Source organism: Prionailurus bengalensis, chromosome B1 (genome assembly GCF_016509475.1).
Source record: "Prionailurus bengalensis isolate Pbe53 chromosome B1, Fcat_Pben_1.1_paternal_pri, whole genome shotgun sequence".
NCBI classification, from domain to species: domain Eukaryota; kingdom Metazoa; phylum Chordata; class Mammalia; order Carnivora; family Felidae; genus Prionailurus; species Prionailurus bengalensis.
In genome coordinates this window covers 102,500,064-102,512,636 of record NC_057344.1, presented here as the reverse complement: position 1 = coordinate 102,512,636, position 12,573 = coordinate 102,500,064, and the positions used below count along the sequence as shown (strand labels likewise).

The 12,573-nt window shown below is 33.9% G+C and overlaps 1 protein-coding gene across 13 annotated transcripts in view; it reads left to right on the top strand.

The window, feature by feature from the left end:
• The window catches only part of KIAA1109 (KIAA1109 ortholog), a 219,284-nt gene that overhangs the window by 188,819 nt on the left and 17,892 nt on the right, over nucleotides 1-12,573 (top strand). For 9 of the 13 annotated variants that reach the window (XM_043569106.1, XM_043569090.1, XM_043569164.1 and 6 more), the window contains 7 exons: nucleotides 1,155-1,335; nucleotides 1,951-2,152; nucleotides 3,877-4,038; nucleotides 4,543-4,682; nucleotides 6,000-6,201; nucleotides 9,777-9,977; nucleotides 11,179-11,358. In XM_043569106.1, the coding sequence (XP_043425041.1) occupies nucleotides 1,155-1,335; nucleotides 1,951-2,152; nucleotides 3,877-4,038; nucleotides 4,543-4,682; nucleotides 6,000-6,201; nucleotides 9,777-9,977; nucleotides 11,179-11,358 (1,268 nt within the window). The remainder of the gene's footprint in view (nucleotides 1-1,154; nucleotides 1,336-1,950; nucleotides 2,153-3,876; nucleotides 4,039-4,542; nucleotides 4,683-5,999; nucleotides 6,202-9,776; nucleotides 9,978-11,178; nucleotides 11,359-12,573) is intronic. The other 4 variants (XM_043569194.1, XM_043569185.1, XM_043569142.1 and 1 more) reach the window with 1 other exon arrangement.

Below are 12,573 nucleotides of genomic sequence, written 5' to 3'. Positions count from 1 at the left end.
AGTGCAGTACACTGAGATATCTTGGTTATTCAGAATTTTGATGAATTCAAATAGAGATAAAGATTGGGAAACAGTGGCACAGAGGCCTCAGTATACTGGACTGTCGTTTAGGATATAACTGCAGCTTTACCATTTGTTTCCATCATTAAAAAAATGGTGGTATAAATAGGCTTAAGATTAGATTATTTTTTCTTGAATTTTTTCCTTTGCTTTTCTTTGACCTAATCTAAAAAAGAGCTAAAGAGGCACGCACCTGGCTGGCTCAGTCAGTTGAACATCCAGCTCTTGACTTTGGCTCAGGTCATGATCTCAAGAGTAGTGAAATCAAGCCCCATGTCGGGCTCTGCACTGAACATGGAGCCTGCTTAACATTCTCTCTTTCTCGCCCTCTGCCCCTCTCCCCTGCTTGTACTCTCTCTCACTTACTCTCTTTCTTAAAAAATAAATAAATAAAAGCTGAAGAAAATAACAATTGAAGGGATGGGGAGGAGGTAGAAATGTAGATTTTTAAAAAAGGGCAGAATGCTGACAGTTGTTGAAGCTGGAGCCTTAGGGGTTCACTGTACCATTCTGTTTACTTTTTGAATTTTTCATAATAAAAGATTTTTAGGGGCACCCGGCTGGCTCAGTCATTAGGGCATGCAACTCTTGATCTTGGCATTGTGAATTTGAGCCCCACATTGGGTGTAGAGATTACGTTAAAAAAAAATTTTTTTTAATGGTCTATTTGTCTAAGGAGGGTTTTATAAAATGAATAAAATGAGAAGATGAAAAGGCACTTATACAATTGAATTCCTACAAATGTAGTAGTAATGATAAGAATGTTAATTTGTTATAATAAATTGCCAATATTCAGCTGTTTTTACCTACGTAAAGGGCAATTTCATTTGCCTCAGCCTGCTATGTTCATGTGAAACAATTGCGGCCTCAGGAAAGAATAAAGATAACTCCCCTATGTAGTTACGGAAAATACAACATAAACATCATCCATGCAAGGCATTAACCAGTTTAGCTAGACACGCTAATAAGCTTTACTTTTTCAACTTTATTAATGAAGGATTACATTCCACTTACTGTATAAATAAAAGTTTGATTTTAAACAAAAGGAGATAAATGTCCTTTTTAAAAAAGATAAAACATTTTTCTGTTCATAGGAGTTATGATAGAAGTTCCAGGAGCTTAGATCAAGATTCTCCTTCAAAAAAGAAGAAGTTTCAAACTAATTATGCTTCTACTACCCATTTAATGACTGGCAAGAAAGTGCCATCATCTCTACAGACAAAACCTAGTGACTTAGAAACAACAGTATTTTACATTCCTGGAGTTGATGTAAAGGTAAAAACCTAAAAGTCTAGGTTGTATTATATGCATCGTTAATTATCTTTATATTCTAATATTAATATATCATTTATTAATGTTAATTATATTAATATTAATATGTAATTTCTATCCGTCTAGGGTTAGCTTATTCTTAGTGGTGTTCATTTTCTATCATACACATTCTTCCTTTACCGAGTATATGAACATGAAACTTTTCATTTTTCTCTGATGCAGCTATATTCTGAACATAAGAACATCTAAATTATAGGTTGCCACTTCTTTTATATAGCTTTTCCATTAAATTTTGGCAGTAAAAAGTTACTTTTTTATACAATGAATATTGTATAAACCTTTGCTGAACCTTTCCAAGTCCAACTTAATTAAACATCTATTTTTTAGATTCTAGAATTATAGAATGCTGTAACATTAAGCTCGAAAAGAATTTATTATCTGGGATGACTTTTTAAATTTTAAATGAAAAAAAGTTAAGAATCTTACTAGCATCACAACATTTACTTGTAAAATGGGTCTTCTGACTGCTGGATTGGTGTTCTTCCTCATTTTTCTACATTTGTTGGTTTTCTTTATCTGGATTATTTTAATTTTGAAAGTTTATCTGTCTTCATACAGTTGCATTACAATTCCAAGACACTAAAGACTGACTCACCTAATGCCTCCAGAGGATCTTCCTTGCCAAGAACGCTCTCTAAAGAGTCCAAGCTGTATGGTATGAAAGATAGTGCATCATCTCCTCCTTCTCCTCCTTTACCCTGCACTGTCCAGAGCAAGACTAACACCTTACTTCCTCCCCAACCCCCACCTATTCCCTCAGGTATTTCAGGAAAATATACCTTATTTTTAGTTTTTTTTTTTTTTTGTAACTTTTTGGTCGTCACCTATTTGCTCTATTGAGAATTTCTTTCAAGTTTACATGTTTAAGAAAAAAGGACATAGATTTGCCAATAACGACTGTATAAAATTCATATATGGAAATGTGGCCCAACTACTTTTGGATATTTTTCAAATTGATACTAACTTAGAATATCAGTGTTAAAAAAAAATTAATATACTAAATAGTTTAACTTTTATACACGCACACACACACACACACACACACACAAATGTATTTAGAAAAAATTTTCTGCAGTTAATATGTGGGAGCTTATGATTTAGATGGAAACATTAAACTTACACATTTAAGACAAAGTACATTGGTCTTAACCACATTTATTATCTATTTTTGCATAATAAATGATCCCAAATCTGGTAGCTTTTAACCTCCAACACAGTTTGTGTGGATCAGAAATTCAGCAGCAGTTTGGCCGGTAAAGTCATTTGTGACATTGCAGTCAAGGTGTTGGCTAAGTCTGCAGTCGTCAGAATGCTTGACTAGGTCTGGAAAATCTGCTTCCATCACTTCCCATTCACATGGCAGGCAAGCTGATGCTTTAGTACCTCCCCACTTGGGCCTATCCACTGGGCTGCTTCAGTGTTCTCATAACAAGGGAGCCGACTTCCTTCAAAAGGAGTGATCTCGAAGAGAATGTGACTGAAGATGCAATACCTTTTATGGCCTAGCCTCAGAAGTCACAAACCATCACTTCCACAATATCTTGTTGATCATACAGGTCAGCCCTATTCACTGTGGGAGAGAACTACACAAGGGCATGAATGCCAGGAGGCAAGAACCACCGGCAGCTATTTTGGAATCTGGCTATCATACCACATGAATACCTCAAATATACATTAGAATTTCCAAAACAAAAATTAAAATTAAAAAATAAAAAAAGGAATATCAGACAAGAATTATTTGAAGATGTTTCGTTTGAGAGATGGAACTTGATACATAAATCCTTTAAAATAGCCAGTAGTCATGATAATCATATTTTTTATATCCCTTTTCAATTGACAGGGAACATCTATGCCCATTTAAGTGCAGGACAGATAATATTATTCCAATTTTATAAATGAGGAAAGCTCAGGTTCACAGAAGTTGAACTGCTTTGCTAGGTTTACAAAATTGATGTATGTTGGGGGTAGAAACCTAAGCCAAAGTTAACTAAGTCTTAGTTAGCTATTATACTCATCTACTGACACAGAATATTTGTTATGTAGGAGGAAAGAGATGGCAGTCCATGTAGGGGAGCATTATAAGTATCTATAAGCTAAAAACAGAAGAACATAGGAAAGCCTGAAAACAACATTTTTCCTCACTTACCACAAAATATTGTTAGTCAACTCTCTCTATATCTTCTTAAGTGGACAAAATAATGCTAAATGAAATACTAAGCGAACCATAAACTTGAAAAATTGAACCAAAATTTGTGACCTAGAGCAAGCAGGAGTAACTGTGGTATTATGTGCATCATCAATTATCTTTATATCCTAATATTAATATATCATTTCTATCAATCTGCTATTTTTATTGCATTCTTGTATGGTTTATGTATAAGGTACTTCACCTGATGAAACTGTCCTGTAGTTCTAATTTCTCATAGAATTATTGTATGTTTTATGGGAACTATTAAATTCACCTCACATTTGTAAATGTTCTAGCCAAAGGAAAAGGAAGTGGAGGAGTCAAAACAGCCAAATTGTACGCTTGGGTAGCACTTCAGTCATTGCCAGAAGAAATGGTTATTAGTCCCTGCCTATTAGATTTTCTGGAAAAAGCTCTAGAAACTATCCCAATCACACCAATTGAAAGGAATTATACAAGTAAGTATTCTCCTTATACATTTACTTCTCAATCACTTATATTTTAAAAATTCTATTACTTAGAAGAATTTTTAGTGCTATTATATATTATTATATACTATATTCAGTGATCATGAATTACAGAACTGAAAAAGAACTTGAGAAATCATCTAGTCCTCATTTACAAATAAAGAAATTAGGTCTTGGTGAGGTTATATGATTTTCCCATGGCCACAGCTAGTTAATGACAAAATTAACATCCTTAATTCCTACATTAGATTCTCTCTTGGACTGGAAACTTCTTGAGGGCAAATACTTAATTTTCTCTGTACAGTGTTATAACAGGAATTGGAATTTGGAGAAACAAGCAAGAGGTTTGAATAGGGAAAGATTTGTAGAATGATGGGCCACAGAAGCAAGTTTCTGTGTGTTCATATCCCTTATCTCAGTACTAGCATTAAGAGAAAAGATCTTTTAGTAAATAGTTTGCCCTTGCCCTAATAATAAAACTAAATATTTTAACAGCTGTCAGTTCACAAGATGAAGATATGGGACATTTTGAAATACCTGATCCTATGGAAGAATCAACAACATCACTAGTATCATCTTCAACATCTGCTTACTCTTCCTTCCCTGTAGATGTTGTGGTTTATGTACGAGTTCAGGTGATATACTTCATTTATTCCTTTTTGTTTTAAAGAAAAATGTTTTTCTTAAGTTTATTTGAATATTTCCAATATTATTTTCCTTAAAGTTTCCGTAATCTTGGTTCATGGACCGTTAGTATATCTATCAGGGCCTAGAGACTGACATATGAGAAGTTTATATACAATTTTATATGTGTATTAACTTTTCTTCTGGGGAGATGCATAGATCTTTGGGCTATCAAATCTTAGATTTCACACTGTTATGGAAAAAATAAAAGTGTTTACATTAAGCCTCCTTTTTTACGGCATTTTATTCCTTTTTTTGTTAGGACACCTGTATTTCTTGCCATTATGGTCCTTTTTGGGCAAATATAAACTGTAATTGAGATATAAGTCACATAATAGTACCTTTGTTAGATTTTTGCTAAGTTATGGAAGTTTTATTTAGTATTTTATTATAAAATACAGTCTTATCAGTAGGCCTTTGGGAGTATATATTAGTATCTGATTGAGTCCATTTATTAAAGAGGACTTGAAAATCACTTGTAACCAAACCTCAGGATTTTTTTTTTTTTTAGTTTATTTATTTTGAGAGAGAGAGAGGGCAAGCAAATAGGGAGAGGGGCAGAGAGAAGGAGAGAGAGAATCCCAAGCACATTCTGCACTGTCTGTGCAGAGTCCAGTGTGGGGCTCAAACCCACAAACCCATGAGATCCCAACCTGAGCCGAAACAAAGAGACGGACGCTTAATCGACTGACTCACCCAGGCGCCCCCAAACTTCAGGATTTAGTTAACCTTCAATTAAAACCTGATAATCTCAAGAATAAAAGAAACTGATGGTCATCTGTTCAAACTGTTTTCTACAACAGCAATTTGGCCAAACGGGCTTCAGTCTGATCTTCTGGAGTTTTGCATTAGTCTTTTGAAAACATGTAACGGGTGACAGCTAGAGAGTTTATACAACTTCTGTTACTACAACAGCTTTTTAAAAATTTTAGTATGAGGAATTATTTCCTTTAAAAAACTTAATTATGAACAAGTATAATATGAACACAGACACCTTTAAATGTTTTGAATTACCTAGATGTCTAAATATGTATCACTCAGAGGTACCTCCTCAAATATTTAGATTTTTTTAAATACCATTTTATTAATACATTTTGGTTAATATATCATGTATCTGTTTGATAAAGGCTAGGACATTAAACACAAAATCCTTTTGTGTTTGGTATATGTGGAATGAAATGGAAATTAAATATAAATTTGGCATCCAGTATGAAATGTTTTAACTTTTCTAGTACCTAGAAACTTTTTTGGTTTTCTGTGCTTTTTAGCCCTCACAGATCAAGTTTAGCTGTTTACCAGTATCAAGAGTAGAATGCATGCTGAAGCTGCCATCCCTGGACTTGGTGTTTTCTTCCAACCGAGGAGAACTAGAGACTTTAGGGACCACATATCCCACAGAGACTTTATCCCCTGGAGGTAATACTACCCAGAGTGGAACAAAGACCTCTTCAAGCAAAACTGGAATACCAGGTATAGAAACACTCTTTATTACACTGGTGTAAAGCAAATTCTACTTTTTAAACAAACATTTTACTAGTAATTAGTATGTATTTCTAAAAAATAAATTTGGAAAAGGGGAATATTTGAGAATTAGAGTATATACGGAAAAAATACAGAGATCAAAGTTTTTTAGTCTATTTTGTACTAATATATTTAGTATATTTTGGTACAAGTGAATGACAATTGAGTAACATTTTTGATTGGCTTGGAGCTATACACTACAAGCACTATGAAATAACTGTCATGTTATTATACATCTAAGTACTTCTGGATGTTTTATGTTATGCTCTATTTTTACATTTAAGAGTAATCACTGTTGCAAATGGAAAGTAAGAGATGTAGCTATCTTGCAAGAATTTATCACAGTGAAATAAAATTTTATGAGGTAGTGTGTATACACACACACACACACACACACACACACACACACATTTAATGGTAAATTTTGCTGACTCAAATGTCCACTTTATGAAAGGTTTTGTTTTTAAGACAGAACCTAAGATTTCCTGGTGAGACAGTTACTGTTCACTAATATATTAAAGCTGTCATTTCTGCCCTAAAAATCATACATCACATATGCAAATCACAAAGATTTTATTCTTAAGAGACTACAATGAATGAAATGGATACTTATGAATAAGAGAACTATCATTAAAACAATGGTTCATAACCAGGGGTGATTTTGCCCCCAGAGGATATTTGACAATGTCAAAAGACACTGGAGAAACGGCAAAGCATTTGGTTGCTGTGTGAATCTTTGAAAGTTTCACCATAAAATAGGAAAACAAAAGTTAATATTTTAGAAATAACTTTTGCTAATGTGGTTGCCCACTGTCATACTTAGCTCCAAAATATTGCTGCTAGAATTGTGTTGCAGTCAACAAAATATTGGATTGGTATTGTCCATTTTTGTAAACCTATTTTTTTATTATAAAATTAACTCGTTCATTATAAGAATACAGAAAACAGAAGAGTGCTAAAAATGAAAATAATAATATCCTTTTATAATAAATAACCAGTATTATCACTTCCTACTTACTTTCCAGCATTTTTATAGATAGTCTTCTTCCTAGGCAAAATTTAAATATGAACTCTTCTGCTATGTATCTTTTAAAAACTTAAAATACAGATTTTCCCAAATTATTAAATATTCATATGTAAATAACTTTAATGATTGCATGATATTTTGTCATTTTGATCACATATTTGAGACTCCCTGGGCTTTTTGTTTTCTATTTTGTAAGTAATATTGAGATGAATATCTTTGTATATAAATTAACATCCTTAGGATAAATTCTTAAAAGTGTAACTCCTGAGTCAGAGAGAGTAGACATTTTTAAAGCGTTTGATATGTTTTCCTCTTCTTAAATATAAAGATTTATATTTTATTTTATTAAAAAAAATTTTTTTAACCTTTATTTTTGAGAGAGAGAGATAGAGTGCAAGCGGAGGAGGAACAGAGAGAGGGAGACACAGAATCTGAAGCAGGCTTCAGGCTCCAAGCTGTCAGCACCAAGCCCAATGCAAGGCTGAAACTCACAAACCGTGAGATCATGACCTGAGCTGAAGTCGGACGCTTAACTGACTGAACCACCCAGGCGCCCCAAGATTTATATTTTAAACATAAGATTTAAATATATCTTCAATATAAAAGATTTAAATATATCTTAAATATAAGATTTATGCATCCTCACCACAGTGTGTGTAGACACCAAGTTCACTGTATTCTTCCCAACATTATGCTTTAAATTTATTTTTAATCATTGGTTAATGTGATGGACTAAAAATGGGATTTTATTATGTCTTATTACTTTATTGGCTAATGAGGGAGGGGGATAAATATGCCTATGTCCATTTCTCTGTTGGGATATTCACATTTTTTCATAATGTCAAAATGTCACAAAGTATTGATACTTAAATTATTATTAACAGTATATATGTGCTGTGCTAGGTATATGTAGTGAAAAGAATATGAAATGAGTGACTATTTGTTATGCCCACGTTTTGATTCTTGAGAAAGTAAAGAAAAATGAAGTAGCATCCCTCATTTTATCATCATAAAACATGCAGGAAGGAATGATGATGAGAATAAATGTATGAGAAGTATAGGTTATGACAGTATCCATTCTTTCAGAGGGTCTTTGTTGAACTTTACTGGGGTCTGGCTAAGTGCTAGGTTGGATATATGGTAGTGAGCCTCACTAGCAGATATGTCCCTGCTAATGTGGAACATAAGTTGAATTTGGAGAAACAGATAATAAGCAGACAAGCATATTTTAAGTGGAAATGGGAAGTCGGCGAGTATCAATTAGCCAAGCAAGAGTTGGGGTTATGAACACTTTAGGTAGAGAATACAAAATCCATGAGGCAAGAAAGAATTTGGCAAGTTTAAAAAATGAAAACAAAAATACAAGTGTAAGTAGAGTGTGGCAAACAAAAGGTGGACTGGCTTTTGAAAAAGATTTTAAAGAGATAAGAAACAGCCAGATCTTGTGGGGAAGCCATTGAAGAGTTAAGCAGAAAAGTACATGTGATTCTGATTTATGCCTTTAGAACACTAGAGTGGCTACAGTGTGAGAGCTGATTGGAGGAGAACAAGAGTAGAAGGAAGCAGGGAGAACAGTTGGCCATTTCAGCAGTCCAGAACTGATTATTGCTTAGCCTAGAGTAATAATAGTGAAGTAAGGGAGATGGACAGTCTTGATAAATGCCCTCAGACATAGTAATGATATGGTGATAAATTGCATGATAGGGAGTTAGAAGTGGGGAGGATGACAAATAACCCCCAGGTTTCTGGTTGAGCTGTTTGCTTGGAAATGTCACTTACTGGAGATGGAGACCCTGGAAGAAAAACAGATTGGAGATAAAGATCAAGAGTTCAGTTTCGGACATGATAAGATTTAAATGCCTGTGACACATTCTAGTAGGATGTCAAGTAACCAGTTGCAATATGAATTCAAAGGAGGTCTATATATTTTGGAGAAACACATTTCAGAATTATCAGCAAAATCATATAATGTTTTATTCAGATGCTTTACTCATATTTTGTACATTTAAAGCGTATTTTGAATTAGCGTATCCACCCATGGTAAGTGTTGCCAGTGAGGCTTTCTCAGGGAAAAGAGACCTTTAACTTTCTGCATTTGTGTACCTTCCTCTATTTCCACTGCTTGCTACTGAAATGTGGACTCTAGTTATATGATTTGGACTTTTTACAGTTCTCCTCCCCCTTTGTTTAGCCTCAACTGTTTTGTACCTCTTCCACTGGTACAGTAACAGGAAACCATGGAGTTGGCCAAAACATATGTATAAATGTTTCGAAGATGAACAGACTATTCAACCCTGGTTTATAGAATAAATTAATTGCAAAGTACATCTAAGTCTTTATTTTCATTTCAAGGATTTAAATATATTGATCAGTTAACAATGTTTGAGTATTTCCATTTTAATTTCAAGTCTTGTTTGGTTCATAAGAATGTATTAAGTGACAGGCTTTTAAATTTTTCTGTGGCTTGTAATTTTTGCATTTCTTGTGTTCACTACAGGTTCATCAGGACTAGGCAGCCCTCTTGGCAGAAGTCGACACAGTAGTAGTCAGTCAGATCTAACCAGTTCCAGCAGTAGTTCATCTGGTTTGAGCTTCACTGCATGCATGTCTGATTTTTCCCTTTATGTATTTCATCCATATGGAGCAGGGAAACAAAAAACTGCTGTTTCTGGGCTGACTCCTGGATCAGGAGGACTAGGTATACTTAGAGTGTTTGCATCTTTTTTTAATTTAAAGCAACTTTTTTTTTTTTAATGTTTATTTATTTTTGAGAGAGTGACAGTGAGTGGGGGAGGGGCAGAGAGAGAGGGAGACACAGAATCTGAAGCAGGCTCTAGGCTCTGAGCTGCCAGCACAGAGCCTGACACTGGGCTCGAACCCACAAACCACAAGATCATGACCTGAGCCAAAGTCAGACGCTCAACAGACTGAGCTACCCAGCTGCACCTGTAGCACCTTTTCAAGCTTGGATCTATTCAGAAATCATAACACCTTTAATAATGCATATAAAACAAGATCAGAAAGTTTATTTTTCTTGTTGCTATCTATTCTGTCTCTACATAATAAGTAGAATATAAAATAAATAGTTTAGATGATTATACAAGAATTTTAAAACTCTTGAGTATTTCATAAGTGCTATATGCAGCACAATAATCTTCTGATTTAAAAGGATATTTATGTTATTTAAATGTTTTGCCAAATCATTATTTGTATAAGAAATTGTATTATACAAATAGTAAATTTTTTAAGTGTGTGCATCACATTTGTCAATTTAAACTGAAACCCTTCTCCTCTTCCCCTTCCTCCTCCTCCTCCTGGTCATTATTTAACCAACTTAAATTTCACTGTGATTTTAAAGCGCAGATTTGGCATGCCTGGATGACTCAGTCGGTTAAGCTTCCGACTTCCTCAGGTCATAATCTCACAGTTGATGGGTTCAAGCCCTGCATCAGGCTCTGTGCTGTGCTGTGACAGCTCATTCTGTCTCCATCTCTGTCTGCCCCTCTCCTGCTCGCACTCTGTCTCTCTTTAAGATAAATAAACATTTAAAAAAATTGTTTAATTAAAATGAAGATTTATCACTAAAAATGTAAGAGACATTGATATTAGTGAATTTCTCTTGATTTACTTAGATAACAAAAACATATTCTCCATGTCAAGTCTTGCTTTTATTGGAGAAGGGTTGTGAAAATCATCACTATTGTTCATGGGCTTGAAACTATTAAACAACTGTCAAGAATGCTCATTAGATCATTCTTAAACTTTTACCTCACTTCAAATGATTTCAATTGACGGTATATTCCAGTATATTAGATAATTTCATATAACTAGATAGTTGTACGTATGTATATGTACATGTATATTTGTGTGTGTGTGCTGTGTTTTTTTATTTTTTAAAGGGAATGTGGATGAAGAACCCACTTCAGTCACTGGTCGAAAAGACTCACTCAGTATAAACCTTGAATTTGTAAAAGTGAGTTTGTCTCGGATAAGGCGTTCAGGAGGTGCCTCATTTTTTGAAAGTCAGTCTGTAAGCAAGTCTGCAAGCAAAATGGACACTACACTAATCAATATATCTGGTACCTAACTTTATAGTTTTTTAATTAGAATACTGTTTTTCAGAATTAAGTAAGGGCCTCCTTTTTTTTACAATGTTTAAATATTAAATATATTTAATAATATTAAGCTTTTAGTGATATAGGATTTAAAGGAGAGGAATAACAGTCCAGCCTAATGTACTATCTCAGTCTAAGTAATCAATGTTAGGAATATGATTTCTAGATAAATGCATAGAAATACCACCCAAAGGCCAATATATGCCTAATTAAATCACTGAAAATCACTTCTTTTCTTCGCTTCTCTAACATGAATTGGTAAAATTTCTGACTTATTAGTTTAAATTAATTTTCTGATTGTAAATCCTTAAAACACTAATGAAGGATGAGGGGTAAATAATTTTTACTTGGATTCATAAGATCTTAAGTGGTATGCATGTATATTGCTAGCTTTGTCACTAGCTATATACCTATGGGCAAATCACTTGCACGTTTTCTTTATATTGTGATTTAAGTATTTAAAATTAAATGCATATGGAATATTTTGAAGAATTTGGAGTACTACGTTAATGAAAACGTTTAAAGTTAACTGCAGAAATATAGTAAGTATACTTTAACCCAATATTCATTCAACAAACATACATTGAGCCTATATTTAACAGTGAACTTGTGCAAGGCACTCTGCTCAATGATTCAGGGTACAGGCATGAATAGGCAAGGTCTTACAAGTAGAAAAATAAATGACACTGTCATGGGATTAATGCTGTAATGGAGGTTTATATAAAAAGGAGGAAAAAATAGTTTTATTTAAGAGATCAGACAATGCTTCACGAAAGAAATGATATTTGGGCCAGATTTTCAAAATTATGTAGGAAAATTCTTGGCTATAGTAACATGTTATATAATGGTACAAAAGCATCAGAAAGTATGCTTTTGGATCATACTTTGGTTCCCCGAAGCAAAACACAGGCGTAACTGAACATTTAACTGGTTGTATGGTTGAATGTCCAGGAGGAGAGAGGAATTGGCTAGAGGTAAAGCTGGCAAAATAGACCAGGACTAGATTGTAAGGGGCTCAGATGCCAGGCTAAAAGAACAAGGTTCTGATCCTTTGGGCAATGAGAAGCCATTAGAGGTTTTTAAGAAAAAGGTTGACAGCATTGTGTTTAAAGATGACAGTACTGTATTATACATTTAAAAATCTGTGAAGACAGGTCTCATTTTAAGTGTTCTTACCAC